This window comes from Symphalangus syndactylus, chromosome 10 (assembly GCF_028878055.3).
Source record: "Symphalangus syndactylus isolate Jambi chromosome 10, NHGRI_mSymSyn1-v2.1_pri, whole genome shotgun sequence".
In the NCBI taxonomy this organism is placed as follows: domain Eukaryota; kingdom Metazoa; phylum Chordata; class Mammalia; order Primates; family Hylobatidae; genus Symphalangus; species Symphalangus syndactylus.
This window is the reverse complement of record NC_072432.2, coordinates 11,658,979-11,675,783: the sequence shown is the minus strand read 5'-3', so window position 1 is coordinate 11,675,783 and position 16,805 is coordinate 11,658,979. Positions and strand designations below refer to the sequence as shown.

Below are 16,805 nucleotides of genomic sequence, written 5' to 3'. Positions count from 1 at the left end.
AACTCTCATGAGAGGACTTAAAATTGTTTCTAGTATATTCTCAAAAATCGCAGGTAGAGGCTGGAGGTAAGATTTAAGTGTGTTTGCCACAGGTAAATGCCAGGAGACAAGGTGACTACCACAATGCTTGGCACATGAGAGTCACTCAATAATTACTAGAAATATGGATGGAAGGATGGATGGATGAGCAGATGGATGGGTAGGTGGATGGATGAATGGAATTATGGGCTGATGAACAAATGGATGGATGAATGAATGGATGAGTGGATGGATTTATGAATGGATTGATGGATGGATGGATGGATGAGTAGATGGATGGGTGGATGGGTGAGCAGATGAATGGATGAGTTGGTGAATGGATGGATGGATGGTTGGATGGGTGGATGGATGGGTGGATGAGTAGATGGATGGATGTAGATGGACGGATGGATGGATGGATGGATGGATGGTTGCGTGGATGGATGGATGGTTGGGTGGATGGATGGCTAGATGAATGGATGGGATGAATGAATAAATTGATGGGTGGGTAGGTGGATGGATGGATGGATGGATGTAGATGGATAGATGGTTGGATAGATGGATAGATGGATGGGATGAATGAATAAATGGATGGGTGGGTGGATTGGATGGATGGATATAGATGGATGGATGGATGAATGAATGAATGGGTGGGTGGATGAGTGTATGGATGGATGAGTGTATGGATAGATGAACTGAAACAAGAGTGGTTTTGATGAAAATCTTGCAACCCCAAGGGTGTAAATACTTCCTCCATGCAGTTTTCTCTCTGCCCAGAGCTAAACACAACACCATATATGATACAGTGTAATTTTAGGCTTTGTGGTAACAGGAAAATTGGCGGCCATTTTTTGTAGGCCTTTCCATGGTCATTCCTGGCTGTTTACTGGCCAGGGGAAAGAATTATGTCAGCCTGGATCTCTAACCCACCACCAAGTGGGAAGAGAGTTTATTTCACCTACGAATTTAATGTTCTGCCAAGGCCATCAATCCAGGCTGTGGGCAAAGCATGAGAGTAATTTTTCCACTCAGACAATCCCCTACAGGGAGCAGAGGCTAAGTTAATGAACATCCAGTGGATATTCAAACAGGAAGAGAAGACACTAGGCTAAGAGCATGTTTTCCTAAGACAGCCTAAAATGACAATCAGTCATCCGAAATGAGGACCACTGAGGCCACAATTTCCAGTCCAGTATTATGTTTAATTGCAGACTTCAGAGTGTTGTTCATTCAAGGGAAACATCCCTAAATTACCAAGTGGTCCCTATGGTCTACTTAGTGTGGCCTGTCTGGTCCTTAGCACTGGAAACAGAGAAGTCCACTAACTGCACAGGCACATGCTCCTGCTGTATGGCAGAGGCCTTGTGCATTTCTGTCTTTTTTATTCCTGTTATAAAGCAGGACATGCCTGCTCATAAAATCTGAATGTCTCCATGATCCCTTCACCCCTCTTCCCCAATCTGAAACTCTCTTATAGTAACACAATTAAGAGTTGGGTCCGTTTCCTTCCAGACTTTTTTCTTTATGTGCACACGCACATTTCTTTTTCAAAAAAAAAAAAAAATAAGGTCAAAATATATATGCTGCTCAGTAGCCTGCTTTTCTCACTCAGTGCTTATCATAAAGAAATTTCTGTCGATGTACTTTGAACTCTACTTCCTTCTTATGGATGGTTGCATAGTAAAGCAGGCCCTCTGCTTCTACCCGCCAGTCCCTTCCTCATTTTGGAGTGTTCATGCCTGGGCTTAGGTGAGCTTTTGCTTTAGGTGTCGACCCCTATAACTCTCTTCTGAGACCTGTCCTTGGGCTCCAAGAGCCATTGTGCTAGGAGGGGCTGAAGGATTACGAACACCTGGCTCCTTGTCTCCAGTGGGTGTAATCTACACTCCAGAGTCCCACATGGGGATCAGGTGGGTGCCAGACCCGATGTGAAATCACATCCTGCCTTGTTCCTTCCACCTCCCTCCCCAGCTTCCCTACTCCTTCACGAGGTTGTCCTAGGAACTCTTCCATAATAAATCCCATGCACAGGAACCCTCATTGCAGGGTGTGTCTGGGGAAGGTGACCCACAGCATGCAATACTCCATGGCACAGGACATGTCATCATTTACCTAACCAATCTCCTATTAGTGGACTGTAATGTTGTCTCCAATTTTTCCCATCACAGACCATTCTGGACACGGGCTAGCACGCTAACCCCACAACAGGGTCCTCAACTGCCCTCCATCCTGGCCACTCTTACAAGTCCCTTCCATGGTCATGTCACCTGTCTGACCTCCCATCGTCATGATTTAAAAAGAAGAACGTAAACATGGCTGCAAGGAACCCACCACCTTTATTAGTGACCGTGAATATAAATGACTCAGTGTGCTTGTTTATTTTTCCCAGAGTTGAGTTAGCATCAAAAAGTTCGGCCCACACAACTTCTTGAACCCCCTTGAGCTCAGACTCCCAGGTAATCAGTGGTTGTTGTCACACAGCCTAGATACAATAGGCTGGAACCTGCTGGTGTATTTTCAGATCCAGGACTCAGAAAGGGTTCTTTGTATGAGAATCTGGGGTCTCACACAGCAGTGCCTGTCTCTTCCCAACTCCTCGGATGGCCCCAACTAAAGATGAAATTGTGATGATGGAAAAACTTCATTTATGATGCTGCTGTTGGGAACGAATTGTGAGGACAGTGAAAGGAAAAGAAAGAAAAAAAAATTTTAAATATGATGCTGCTGTGATGCTTCCTGGGAATTTTAGAAAAGAAAGAGCTCAAGTAGGTTGAATATTTCTTTTTGAAACGTGAAGCTAAGACATATAGAAATCTATTTGGAATGCTTTTGTCTAGGAAACCTCTGAAAATAAGCAGAACTCTCGCTCTCTGGGGAAGCAGCAAAGTGGAGTCTCCCTTCGCACCGTTCCCTTTGCACAGAACCCACCACAGCAATCATCTGAATCCTTTCTTCCTCCCATGGGTCAATTTGAACATCCTATCCAGGTCTGAAAGGCCCTCCCATCTCTGCCTACAGGTTTCTACTTACTGAATAGTTTCTACGTGAAGTTTCAGGATTGCAAAATGCAGAAGCTTCGTCACGTTAAATACGCCTGGGAGGAGCCACGCCTCATTTTTAAAGCTTTCCAGGGCAATGAATGAAGTCAGACCACTGACAACAGCCACCTTGTGAAAAGAGAGGTGTGGTGGCTGCCATCTCCGTGCGCATGGCAGCCTGGCTGGAGATGAAGTATGTGAAGAAGGCGCTACAGACCTGAATTTTATTGGCACAACCCTGGGACCAGCTGGGGACCATGTAGAGCCTCGTCCCCTCCGGGTACTGTCATGCACATCCTTGGAAGAACAGACTCCATCCTTTTTTCTTTTTCCATGAGGGATGACAAAACTGAAGGTAGGTTCGGTTACCTACACCCCCCAAGTCCTCGAGTGACCTGCCACTTCCTATCCCAAAACAAAATCCTGCTTAGTCCCTGGGAATTCATGTCCTCTGGTTTAGGAGTACTACATCAAGCCACCCAGGAAAGATTTAAACCTTCTCCAGAAAAGTACCAGTCTGGATGCTGAGAACAGAAGATAGAGTGGGTTCAAAGGGCACAGACCCTAAACTCTCAGGGTTAGAAAAGAACCTAGAGATCAGACTCTGACGGGGCCGGGGGCGGAATGACTATTTTTCTGAGTTTACGTGGCTTATCCCAAACAGCTCATTAGTGGCAAGTCAGAGGCTGCAGCCTACGCCCCTTGTTCCTGGCCTGGGGCTCTTCCCGCTGAAGCACGCGGCAAATGCTATTAGAACCACGGCGAGCCCAGGAGGAACCGGGTGAATGTCAGGGCTGCCCTCCCACCCCGCCAACGCTCCCTTCCAGGATAACGATGATAGAATGCTGCTGTGACACGTCTCCCGCACACGGCAAGGCTGAAGAACTGAAGAGGAGGCAGCTGGGTACTTTTCCATCAGCTTCGTACCCCGCCTACCCAGTCCGCTTCTCTGAGCCTGGACATTGGAGCTTCCCCAGCCCGCCCGACTGCTGTTGTTCAGAACATGGAGTTCCCGCTCACACCTTCACACAGCCAACGGCCCTGGCAAATTCTGTCCCATCAAGCACATCGTTTGTTTGGCCTGGCAGAGTTCTGGCTACTAAACAAACAAAACAGAAAAGTACACTCTATTCCTCCTGGGTGTACACAGTCAGATAAGGGAGACACACCCATTGAAGTACTCCTCCCCGAAAATATATCTTGCATTTTTGCATTATTATGGATTAATTAAAAAACAAACGTATTAAATTTTGCTTCACTTACATGGGGACTAGAAAGAAACAGAGGTTGGGCTGGTTGCGATGGCTCATGCCTGTAATCCCAGCTCTTTGGGAGGCCAAGGTGGGCAGATCACCTGAGGTCAGGAGTTTAAGACCAGCCTGACCAACATGGAGAAACCTCGTCTCTACTAAAAACACAAAATTAGCTGGGCATGGTGGCATGTGCCTGTAATCCCAGCTACTCAGGAGGCTGAGGCAGGAGAATCGCTTGAACCCGGGAGGCAGAGGTTGCAGTGAGCCGAAATCAAGGCACTGTACTCCAGCCTGGGCAAGACTCCGTCTCAGAAAAAAAAAAAAGAAGAAGAAGAAGAAAAAGAAGAAGAAGAAAGAAGAAGAAAGAGAAGAAGAAGAAGAAGAAGAAGAGGAGGAGAAGAAGAGGAAGAGGAAGAGGAAGAGGAAGAGGAAGAAGAAGAAGAAGAAGAAGAAGAAGAAGAAGAAGAAGAAGAAGAAGAAGAAGAAGAAGAAAAGAAACAGAGATTGGCCAGGTCCAGTGGCTCACGCCTGTAACCCCAGCACTTTGGGAGACCGAGGTGGGCCGATCACTTGAGATCAGGAGTTCGAGACCAGCCTGGCCAATGTGGTGAAACCATGTCTCTACTAAAAATACAAAAATTAGCCAGGCATGGTGGCACATGCCTGTAATCGCAGCTACTCGGGAGGCTGAGGCAGCAGAATCACTGGAACCCAGGAGTTGGTAGGCTGCAATGAGCTAAGATTGTGACACTGCACTCCAGCCTGGGTGACAGAGCGAGATTCTTTCTCAAAAAAAAAAAAAAAAAAAAAAAAAAAAAAAAAAAAAAAAAAAAAAAAATATATATATATATATATATGAAAAGAAAAAAATAAAAAAAATCATAAGTCAAAGATGCAATTGAGAACACCTAACCTACCAAACATCATGGCTTAACCTGGCCTCTCTTAAACATACTGAGCACACTTACATTAGTCTATAGTTGGGTAAAATCATCAAAGTCTATCTTATAATAAGTGTTGAATATCTCATGTAATATATTGAACATTGTACTGAAAGTGAAAAACAGAGTGGTCATATGGGAACTCGAAGCACTCTTTCCACTTCTACGAAATGCGTATCTCTTTCGCATCATTGTAAAGTGGAAGTGTCATAAACTGACCCATCATCCATTGGAGACCTCTATATTTTACACAACTGACACTGACCTGGGAAATCCCACATAACCACAGCCTAAGGGAAGCTTCTCAGCGTCCTCAGCAGCTCAGGTTAACGTGGTCTCTCTCAGCCAGGTATCGTTAGGAGCTGCTTGCCGCAGAGCCAGAAAGGTGAGGAAGCAGTACCAGTCCGGGCTCCCGAATGCTTGGTGCAGCCCCGGGTCCACTCCTGGACGCCAGGGTCACCTCTCTGGGTATCCAGAGCTCTGCCCTTCAGGGGGCTGCACTGGTGGCCCAGGGTCCCTTCCAGGTCCCTTCCAGGAATTCTACTCTTTAACTCCTAAACAGGAAGGAGTACATTGTGGATTAGATTGAGTGGATACCTCAGAAAGGGCTAAAGAGAGAGAGAAAAAAAAAGAGCCATCTGAAAGTACGTGGATGAAAAAGACCCTCCATTCCTCATCACCATTTTTATTTTTTATTTTTTTGAGATGGAGTCTCACTGTCGCCCAGGCTGGAGTGCAGTGGCACGATCTCGGCTCACTGCAACCTCTTCCTCCTGGGTTCAAGTGATCCTCCTGCCTCAGCCTCCCAAGTAGCTGGGACTACAGGTGTGCACCACCATGCCTTGCTAATTTTTGTATATTTTTTAGTAGAGACACGGTTTCGCCATGTTGGCTAGGCTGATCTCAAACCCCTGACCTCAAGTGATCTCCCCACTTCGGCCTCCCAAAGTGCTGGGATTACAGGCGTGAGCCACCGTGCCCGGCCAGCATAACACCTTTCAGTGAAGGCTTCCTGCACACTATGCTTTCTCTTGTCTAGGTGAAGTCCAAACTGCCCCCCATCCCTCATCCCCCACCACCAGGCTATGACCGCATCTTTTTTTTTTTTTCTTTCTCCTCTCTGCACCAGCAGCTGAGGCAGGAGAATGTTGGAATCAAAGATGGTGGGAAGACATTTCTGAGCTCATGTCACAGAACACACCTCCCCCGCTGGCACCCTGGCCTGGGACAAATCCAGCTCCTTTGGGGTAACACTTCCCTGACGCATGGCCAGTGACTTTAGCCAAGCGTGTCTGCGACCTGGCCTGGTAGCTCGTTCACCTCAAAGCAATTGCCCAATTTGTTAAATTTTCGGAGAGCACTTTAGTGGACAGAGTAATTTGTTTTTCATCCTTCAAAAGGCAGCCGAGCTTATGAGAAGCCACCTAGGAAGAAGACTAACAGTCAAGCCTTTTCAAAAGGAGCAGTTACGATTTTATGATTTTTCATTACAAGGGCAATCGATGTAAATGTTCTCGTTGTAAAAGATCCAAATGTAGGCCGGGCACGGTGGCTCATGCCTATAATCCCAGCACTTTGGGAGGCCGAGGCGTGTGGATCACAAGGTCAGGAGTTCAAGACCAGCCTGGCGAAGATGATGAAACTCCGTCTCTACTAAAAATACAAAAAAATTAGCTGGGCGTGGTGGTGGGCACCTGTAATCCCAGCTACTCAGGAGGCTGAGGCAGAGAATTGCTTGAACCCAAGAGGTGGAGGTTGCAGTGAGCTGACATCGCACCATTGCACTCCAGCCTGGGTGACAGGGCGAGACTCTGTCTCAAAAAAAAAAAAAAGATCCAAATATAAAAGTTTATGGAGTAAAACACAAAGGTCCTTTTATCATCCCTCTCCCCTACTTCTCCAAAACTATTTACCTCTATTAACAGTGTGCTATGTATCCTTCTAGTGTTTTTCTATGCACTGGCATATATACACATAGAGAGAGAGACATGAATGGAATTATATGATACAACAATATGTACTAGAGATATTTTCAAATCTCTGCATATATACGACCTCATTATTTTTAATTATCACATAGTTTTCCATAGTGTTATATTATATCTTTTAACCAATTCCATATTGATGGCCATTTGAGCTATATCAGATATTTTTATAATCACATATGTTTCTAAATGTGCATATTATATATATATCATTCTTCTAGGCAAATAAGGCATTTCAATCATTTCTGAGTTTGTCCTTATTATAAATAACTTTCTTTATAAGCCTTTGTCTGCATGTATACCTTGGGAGAGATGTCTAGAAACTGAATCGATGAATCAAGAGAGATGAACTTGTTAAAATGAAACACTTACATGCTTAATTATCCAATTACTAACCCAAAAGTATACACTATTATTAATCCCAAACTACATCAAAAGAAAAAAATCGCAAAGGAAACTTACAGAGAAAGTTCTGGGTATCTATTACCAATTATACCATGAGTTTGGCATGAACCATCTCAGCCATTCTCAGATAAAATAGAGTTGGATGTAGCAGTCACAAAAGCCAAAAGGCTCTCCCATAAATACACGAAGATAACAACTTAAGCCAAAGAGTTTTACTTCTGTATTAGCCACTCCGTAGGCGCAGCGGGTTCTTGCAGCCAGTTACACAGATGGTGTAGACAAAGCGTCCAGGCTTTAAAGATGGACAGGCATGAATTTGAATCTATCCCTACAAATTGAAATTTATTCTCTCATAAGGCCTTTATTTTATTTATTTATTTATTTATTTTTTGAGACAGAGTCTCACTCTGTCACCCAGGCTGGAGTGCGGTGGCGCAATCTTGGCTTACTGCAACTTCCACCTTCAGGGTTCAAGTGATTCTCCTGCCTCAGCCTCCTGAGTAGCTGGGATTATAGGCACCCGCCACCATGCCTGGCTAATTTTTGTATTTTTAGAGAGATGGGGTTTCACTATGTTGGTCGTGCTGGTCTTGAACTCCTGACCTCATGATCCACTCTCCTTGGCCTCCCAAAATGCTGGGATTACAGGCATGAGCCACTGCACCCGGCCAAGGCCTCTCTTGTCTCTTTCCATCCCAATCTGACGCTGCCCTCCTCTCTGCACACATTACTGTTCTCCTAAATTTAACTTTTCCTGCCTTAGCCACCAGATTCATCTTCCCCACACACCAATTCATCTCTCTCTTCTTGCGAGGCTTCCCAATGCTAATAGGAATAGTTTTGCTTCCAACTGAAATGTACAAGGTTATAACAAACCATCACATCCACAGCTACAACAACTGAAAAAAGAAAAAGGAAACTGGATAAGCTAACAAAGACATATTTTTCAAAAAGCTATTGGGGAACTATTAATTCAAAAAACTCTTGAGAGAGCAAGGACTCTTCCTGGGTGAATGGAGACAGGCACCATTCCCTGGAGATGACGGCTGAGTCTGGATGGGGAGGTGGGTGGCTGGTTCTGCCACAGACTAAGGGAGATGCAGGGACTTTTTGAAGATTCAATGAGATAAAAAGATATCAGTCTAGTACTCTCTTTCCACCCCATCCTTGCCTTCTGAATATCCAAAGTCTATTTACATTGATTTCAACTTGCGAAATATTTGAGCTGGAAGATATATTTTGGGTTTTCCTAGTTCAATGGTTTCAGCCTAGGCTGCAGATTAGAATAGCCTACAGAACCTCTAAAAATACCCATGGGGATGGGGGACAAAGCAGTATTCAAACCAATTAAAACAGAATCTCTGTGGGGTGAGGCTCAGACCTTAGCACTTGTGAAAGGTCACAAGATGATTCTGGTGTGCAGCTAAATTAAGAAGCGCTGGCTTAGTTCAACCTACTCATACCATCCTGACTAAGACAGGTTTTAGTCCCTTAGTCCATTTGCCATTTGGGCCGGTTATAACAAGATTCCTGGGACTGGGTAATTTATTAAAACAAAAATGTATTTTCTCACACTTCTGGAGGCTTGGAAGTCCAAGATCAAGGTGCCAGCATCCAGTGAGGGCCTTCCTGCTGTGTCCTCAGATCACAGAAGGTGGGAAAGGGGAAGAGAGAGCCAATCTCTCCATCAAGGCCCTTTATAGGGTGCCTAATCCCATTCACAAGGGAGGAGCCCTCAGGGCCTAAACACCTCTCAAAGACCCCACCTCTTTTTTTTTTTTTTTTGAGACCGAGTCTTGCTCTGTCACCCAGGCTGGAGTGCAGTGGCGTGATCTCGGCTCACTGCAAGCTCCGCCTCCCGGGTTCATGCCATTCTCCTGCCTCAGCCTCCTGATTAGCTAGGACTACAGGCGCCCGCCACCATGCCTGGCTAATTTTTTTTTGTATTTTTAGTAGAGACGGGGTTTCACCGTGTTAGCCAGGATGGTCTCCATCGCCTGACCTCGTGATCTACCAGCCTTGGCCTCCCAAAGTGCTGGGACTACAGGTGTGAGCCACCGCGCCTGGCCAACCCCGCCTCTTAATACTGTCACATTGGCAACACCTGAAATTTGGAGAAGACACATTCAAACCATAGCACATCTCTTATATTTTATGTGTTAAACTATTTTATATCATAGCCTTTTACCTCCTGAGGGCTCAGGCTATTCTTTGGGTCACCCTTGTCTCTTCCACAGCACCCAACATAACACTTTCCCTGTAGTAGGAGCCCAGTAATAATTGTTTGTGAGGTGGTTGATGCAATGTGCTCCCAGGAGATTTAGCCTTTAGAAATGCAGCATCAGGAACAAAATGCTTTTATAAATGTTCATATTTTTAAATTGTAAATTGGCAAATAATATTTATATATGGATAGGGTACAAAGTGTTGTTTAGATTTACGAATACAATGTGGAATAACTAAATCAAGCTAATTAACATATATATCACCTCAAATACTTATCATTTTTGTGGTGAGAATATTTAAAATTTACTCTCTTGGCAATTTTGAAATGTACATTATTATTTTCTAGAGTCACCACGCTGTACAATATCACACACACACACACACACAAATATTCCACCTGCCTGAGATTTTGTACCCTTTGACCATCGGCTACCCATTTCTCCCATACTCCAGCCTCTGTAAACACCATTCTTCTCTCTGCTTCTTTGAGTCTTTGAGTTGACTGTTTTGGATTCCACACATAAGTGAGGACATGCGGTATTTTTCTTTCTGTGCCTTGATTATTTAATGTATTTAAATGTTTTCCAATTCCATCCATGTTGTTGCAAATGACAAAGTTTATTTTTATGGTTGAATAGTACCCCATTTTGTATAGATGCCGTATCTTCTCTATCCACTCATAAGCTGATGAACACTTATGTTGGTTCCATAACTTGGCTATTGTCAATAGTGCTGTGATGAACATGGAAGAGCACACATCTCTTCAACGCAGTGATTTCAAATATTTTCAGTAAATACCCAGAAGTGAGATTGCTGGATCATATATTAATAGTAATTCTATTTTCCATATTTTGAAGAACTTCTATACAATTTTTCATAGTGGCTGTACTAATTTACATTCCCACCAACAGTGTACAAGGGTTACCTTTTCTTTTCTTTTTTTTTTTTTTTTTTTTTTTAATTGAGACAGAGTTTTGCTCTTGTTGACCAGGCTGGAGTGCAATGGCACAATCTCAGCTCACCACAACCGCCGCCTTCTGGGTTCAAGCGATTCTCCTGCCTCAGCCTCCTGAGTAGCTAGGATGACAGGCATGTGCCACCATGCCCGGCTAATTTTGTATTTTGCAGTAGAGATGGAGTTTCTCCATGTTGGTCAAGCTGGTCTCGAACTCCTGACTTCAGGTGATCCACCTGCCTTGGCCTCCCAAGGTGCTGGGATTACAGGCATGAGCCACTGTTCCCGGCCTAAGGGTTTCCTTTTCTCCACATCCTCACCAACACTTGTTATCAGTTGTCTTTTTGACAATAGCCATTTTGACAGGTGTGAACTAAAAATCTCATTGTGGTTTTAATTTTCATTTTCCTAATCCACATGAATGCATTAATGATGCATTAATCAACATTAGTAATATTGAACATATTTTTATGTATCTGTTGGCCATTTGCATGTCTTCTTTTGAGAAACATCTATTCAGATCCCCTGCCCTTTTTTTTTCTTTTTTTTGAGATGGAGTCTCACTCTGTTGCCCAGGCTGGAATCCAGTGGCACAATCTCAGCTCACTGCAGCCTCTGCCTCCCAGGTTCAAGTGATTCTCATGCCTCAGCCTCCTGAGTAGCTGGGATTACAGACATGCGCCACCACGCCCAGCTAATTTTTGTATTTTTAGTAGAGACAGGGTTTCACTATGTTGGCCAGGCTTGTCCCAAACTCCTGACCTCAAGCCATCTGCCCACCTCCGCCTCCCTCCCAAAGTGCTGGGATTACAGGCGTCCTTGCCCATTTTTAAATCAGATTATTTGCTTTCTTTCTGTAGAGTGGTTTGAGAAATGCATTTTGAAAAACCACACATTTAACACTTCAAAACAAGGAGAGAGAATAACATTTCCAAGCCAGCAAAATGAACAACTTTATATTGGCCCAGGAAAACTGGGGGTGAATATATTTCCAGGGAAATCACATCAATAGCAATGAAAGAAAAGGCCAGTTTTCATTCTCAAAAGGCCCTGCTCCACTGGGTCTCTTACCTTTTTGGAAACTGATTGACTTTTCTCTAATCAAGGTGAGTCCAGGGAAATAAAGGTATTGGCTTGATGGCCACTTGGCAACCATTGTTACCTGATTTATTGCCTGCTCTACCCATGATGACCTGCGTGATCTGGGGCAAATATTTTAACCTCCTACATTTTTAAACCTCTCAGCCTGAGTTTTTTCATGTATTAAATACGAAAAAATAAATAACCAGCTCATAAAGTGGTGGGGAAGATTTCATGCAATGCTGTAAGACTAAAACCCACAGCAGGTATTCTAATAGGACCCTTGTTTCTTCTTTGAGACTATTGATTTATTCATTCCCTAGTAGGAAAATCAAGTTCATATGAGAGAGCCCTGTGGAGACGAGGAAGGGTTCCTTAGGAGGGGTCTGGAGGATACTCCATCACGGAAGTGGAATGGGACAGGGCTCTGGGCTGGCAGGGAGAGGGGAGCTGAGCTTTTCGCTTAATGAAGGGAGAGCTGAACTCTTGAACCGATTGGATGTATTTTTCCTTTGTTTGGCCTTGGCCTGAACTGGCCAAGAAGCAGTGGGCGGATGGATGTCACTGCCTATTTCCTCCCAGTTGTTTTTACAGGCCTACATTTTAGAAGGCTAATTGTTAGAGTCCTCATCTTTCTTCCCCACAAGAAGAGGGCTTTGTTCAACAATTAAATCAGGCTGTCTCAGAGGCAAAGCCTTTCCATTTTTGATCAAGGTTTGGCTCCAAACATAAAAGAAATATTGGCTCTATTTCATTTAGCTGACACTGTTTCCTCCCTCAGAGCCTGAACCGAAGTTTTCTACCCAAAAGAAACACTGGTCCCACCGTGACATATCCTAACATCCAAATACCAGGAGGTGAGATCCCTGGTAGCCAAGCCGAGAATGAAGACAGCCGTTTAGACATCTTGCTTCTGCTTCCAGTGAATGAAGGAAGCCAATGCTGCCCTTGGTTTATCTACATAATGGCCTTGGCCCTTCATCTGACTTCGTTTGGGACTTGTTGCATGTCCGGGTCTGGGCAACAGACCCACAGGGCAAGGGCGCCTCGCCAGCCTCGGGTTAGGGATGCAAGCTGTTGCATCTCAGGTGGCTTCTTCGGCACCCAACTTGTAAAATGGACATTTTTCTCCAGCATTCTAGAGCTGCTGTCTAAAGCAATTGTTTATGGTGGGAATAGTAGACACTGGGGATTCCAAAAGCAGAGGAGAAGGCGTGGGAATCAAGGGCACTTAGTTCACTTCTTGGGAGACAGGATCATTAGAAGTCCAAACTTCAGCATCATGCAATATACCCACGTAACAAAACTGCACATCTCCCCTCTGAATCTAAAATTTTAAAAATATTAATATATAAATAATAAATAAAATAGGCCGGGCACGGTGGCTCATGCCTGTAATCTCAGCACTTGGGGAGGCCAAGGCAGGCAGATCACCCGAGGTCAGGAGTTCAAGACCAGCCTGACCAACATAGTGAAACCCCAACTCTACTAAAAATTTTTTTAAAATTAGCCAGGTGTGGCAGGCACCTGCAGTCCCAGCTACGCAGGAGGCTGGGGCAGGAAGAATCACTTGAACCCAGGATGTGGAGGTTGCAGTGAGCCGAGATTGCACCACTGCACTCAATCCTGGTAAACAGAGTGAGATTCCATCTCAAAAAAATTAATAATAATAATAATAAAATAAATAAAAATAAAAATGTACATCAAGAAAAAAATAAATAAATCAAGTGATTGTTACCAGATTAAAGGGTTGTGTTCTGTGCTTTTAATCTGAGTGTAAACTGCTCTAGTCCTTTCTTTGGGAAATTCTGTCCAAATTTCCTTGTGCAAGTCACATGGCAAATTCACTGTGTAAACGGGAGACCCTCAGGAAGCCTGGGCCCAGCCGGGTGAATGGCCATCACCAGAAATCAACCCAGGGCACCCAGGCCATGGGGAGGAAGTGAGAGGCTGAAGGGGTTGTGTGGAGGGTCTTCGAGAAGAAGGAAGAGGAGGGGGCTTTCAGGAGGGAGAAGGAACTTGTCTTCTTATCAGTTAGTAGTAGCTGCCATATCCGGCATCCTAGAGCATTCTCCCTAATGCTACTTAGAGCTTCTGACACCTCCCAGGGCACTGTTTGCCCTCTCATTCTTTCCAGGTAAGTAGTTTTAACTGAAAAGAGAGCTACATCAGGCTGGTCTGAGTGCAGTGGTGCTTACAACTAATTGATCACAATTCATTACAGATTACTTTGTTCCTCTCCACTCCCATTGCTTCACTTGACTAGCCTTTAAAAATAAAAAATAAGGCTCACACTTGAAATCCCAGCATTTTGGGAGGCCAAGGTGAGCGGATCACTTGACCCCAGGAGTTTGAGACCAGCCTGGACAACGTGGAGCAACATGGAGCAGAAATTTAGTCTCTACTAAAAATACAAAAATTAGCTGGGTGTGGTGGTGCACACCTGTAGTCCCAGCTACAGGGGAGGCTGAGGAGGGAGGATCCCTTGAACCTAGGAAGTTGAGACTGCAGTGAGCCCTGATTGCACCACTGCACTCCAGCCTGGGCGACAGAGCCAGACCCTGTTTCAAAAATAATAATAATAATAATAATAAATCAAATAGGCCGGGTGCAGTAGCTCACGCCAGTCATCCTAGCACTTTGGGAGGCCAAGGCGGGCAGATCACAAGGTCAGGAGTTCGAGACCAGTCTGGCCAACATGGTGAAACCCCGTCTCTACTAAAAATATAAAAATTAGCCAGGCATGGTGACGTATGCCTGTAATCCCACCTACTCAGGAGGCTGAGGCAGGAGAATTGCTTGAACTCAGGAGACAAAGGTTGCAGTGAGCTGAGATCGTGCCACTGCATTCCAGCCTGGGCAACAGAGCAAGACTCCGTCTCTAAATAAAAAGAGAGCTAGACCACAAGTTGTTTAGTCCCAGCAGCTGTGACACCTGACCTCGCTTTCCCTCTGTGAGCCTCAGTTTCCCCGCCTGTAAAGTGGTGGAGTTTAAACTTGCAGATCTCGAAGGTCCCAGCTCAAGCCATCTGGGCTTCTAAGACTAAAAATCTCATTTTATGGTGAGTGTATGCTAGGAACTGTTTCTCTCATTCATCTCATATAAAATGAACCCCTGGCTTTTAGCACAATCTTGGGCCATTAATAGGAACTCTCCCTCTAAATTATGAATGAACGAACGAACCTGATTTAACCCAGCCTTTCTCACTTTTACATAACACCCTCTGGGTGATGACGGCATTTCCAGTCATCCAACTTGCCTATATCCTTAGCTGCCCTTTCCAGCTTCTCATCCCCCCCTAATCCTTTATGAGCTGTGGATTTAGAAGACCAAGAATTACTTGTCCAGGTCTAATCTGCTTGCAATAGAACTAATTTATTACCGTGTAGGAGAAGAGCAACAGAATCTTAGCCCAGATTCTCCACTGGGCTTTGTAAGGGGACCTGCCCCAGAGCACCTGCTAAATACAGCTTTTCTGGATGCTGCGCCCAAATTCTCAGGCCTGCCCCGAATTGGAATACGGTTAGTGTTTTCCTCAAAAAGAATGAGCAGCCAAGTTGGTCCAGAAAGACCACGGTCCCTCCAGAAATTCCCTTCCCCATGGGCTTCGCTAATATTCCTGTGGCCTATGGTGGTTAAGCTCCCTGGGAAACAGGAAGTTTGGTCTTCACTACATGGCTTTCACTTCGTGTTCCCTGTGTGTGTGGTACATTCTCAGCCCTGGCAAGCGAGTTGATGTCTGCTCTTCATCTGACATCCAAACAGCTGAGTCAAGGCCACGCTCTCCCCTCAATGGGATGAGAAGAAATCACTGACAACAGCTTCGGGTGCAGTGGCTCACACCTGTCACCCCAACACTGGAGAGGCTGTGGAAGGACTGCTTGAGCCCAGGACTTCGAGACTAGCCTGGGCAACAGAGTGAGGCCCCATTTCTACAAAAAATAAAAATATTAGCTGGGCGTGATAGTATGTACCTGTAGTCTCAGCTACTCGGGAGGTTGAGGTCGAAGGATTGCTTGAGCCCAGGAGTTCGAGACCAGCCTGGGCAACATAGTGAGGCCCTATCTCTACAAAAAATAAAAAAATTAGCTGGGCATGATGGCACACACTAAGTAATCCCAGCTATTTGGGGGGCTGAGGTGGGAGGATCGCTTGAACCCAGGAGTTGAAGGTTGCAATGAGCTATGATCGTGCCACCGCACTTCAGCCTTGGGTGACCTAGCAAGACGCTGTCTCGGAAAAAAGAAAAGGAAAGAAATAGCTGACATGTTGCACTCCTAAGGCCCGGCAGTTATAAAATGACAGAATAATAATTTCTCTCACACCTTCCCCACTCCATTCGAGGAGTTCTGCAAAGTTGAATTAGGGAAAGAGAACCGGCCCCAGAAGGAAAACGTCTCAGTCTCTATGAGGAGCGTTGCAGGAAGCGGCTGCCTCCACTGATGGGACTAGGGTGACAGCACCCAGAGCCTGCCCGGGGCAGCGTCCCAGTTCCCTTCCCGGGGGAAGAAAGGGTGTCTCCAAAGCGAACACCGCGGGCGTCCTTTTCTTTCTTTCTCCTCTCTCTATGCTTGTCATTCCTGACTAACTTCATCCATGATGCCTTCTGGGATTTGATAACTAAGTAAAGATAACCTTGGTTGAGTTTCCTTCAAATCTCAGAACTGACAAAATATTCTCAATATGTTGTCCCAGGACCAGCCGCTTGGGATGTTCAGCAGTTCCATTTCCGAGGATTACAACGCGGTTGTTAAAGGGATCTCTCTTTTTTTCTCTAATGAAACGCTCTCTGGAGCACTGGCTTTCTTCACAGCTCTCTTGGTTGTCTTGGAACTTGAAGGACCTGAGCATTCCTAGACAATCAATTAGACGTTAACTCTGGTAGGGTATTGCCAAGTCTTCC

The 16,805-nt window shown here is 45.0% G+C and overlaps 1 protein-coding gene across 17 annotated transcripts in view; it reads right to left on the bottom strand.

Annotated features, from left to right (window-relative positions):
- The window catches only part of PFKFB3 (6-phosphofructo-2-kinase/fructose-2,6-biphosphatase 3), a 263,188-nt gene that overhangs the window by 139,450 nt on the left and 106,933 nt on the right, over window positions 1-16,805 (bottom strand). For 3 of the 17 annotated variants that reach the window (XM_063610050.1, XM_063610040.1, XM_055296454.2), the window contains exon 15: window positions 2,336-2,674. The exons of 8 other annotated variants lie outside the window; for them this stretch is intronic. In XM_063610050.1, the coding sequence (XP_063466120.1) occupies window positions 2,660-2,674 (15 nt within the window). In that variant the 3' untranslated portion in view covers window positions 2,336-2,659. Of the gene's footprint in view, window positions 1-2,335; window positions 2,675-14,785; window positions 16,756-16,805 lie in introns of those variants that run through there. 6 more of the 17 variants (XM_063610051.1, XM_063610041.1, XM_055296455.2 and 3 more) reach the window with 4 other exon arrangements.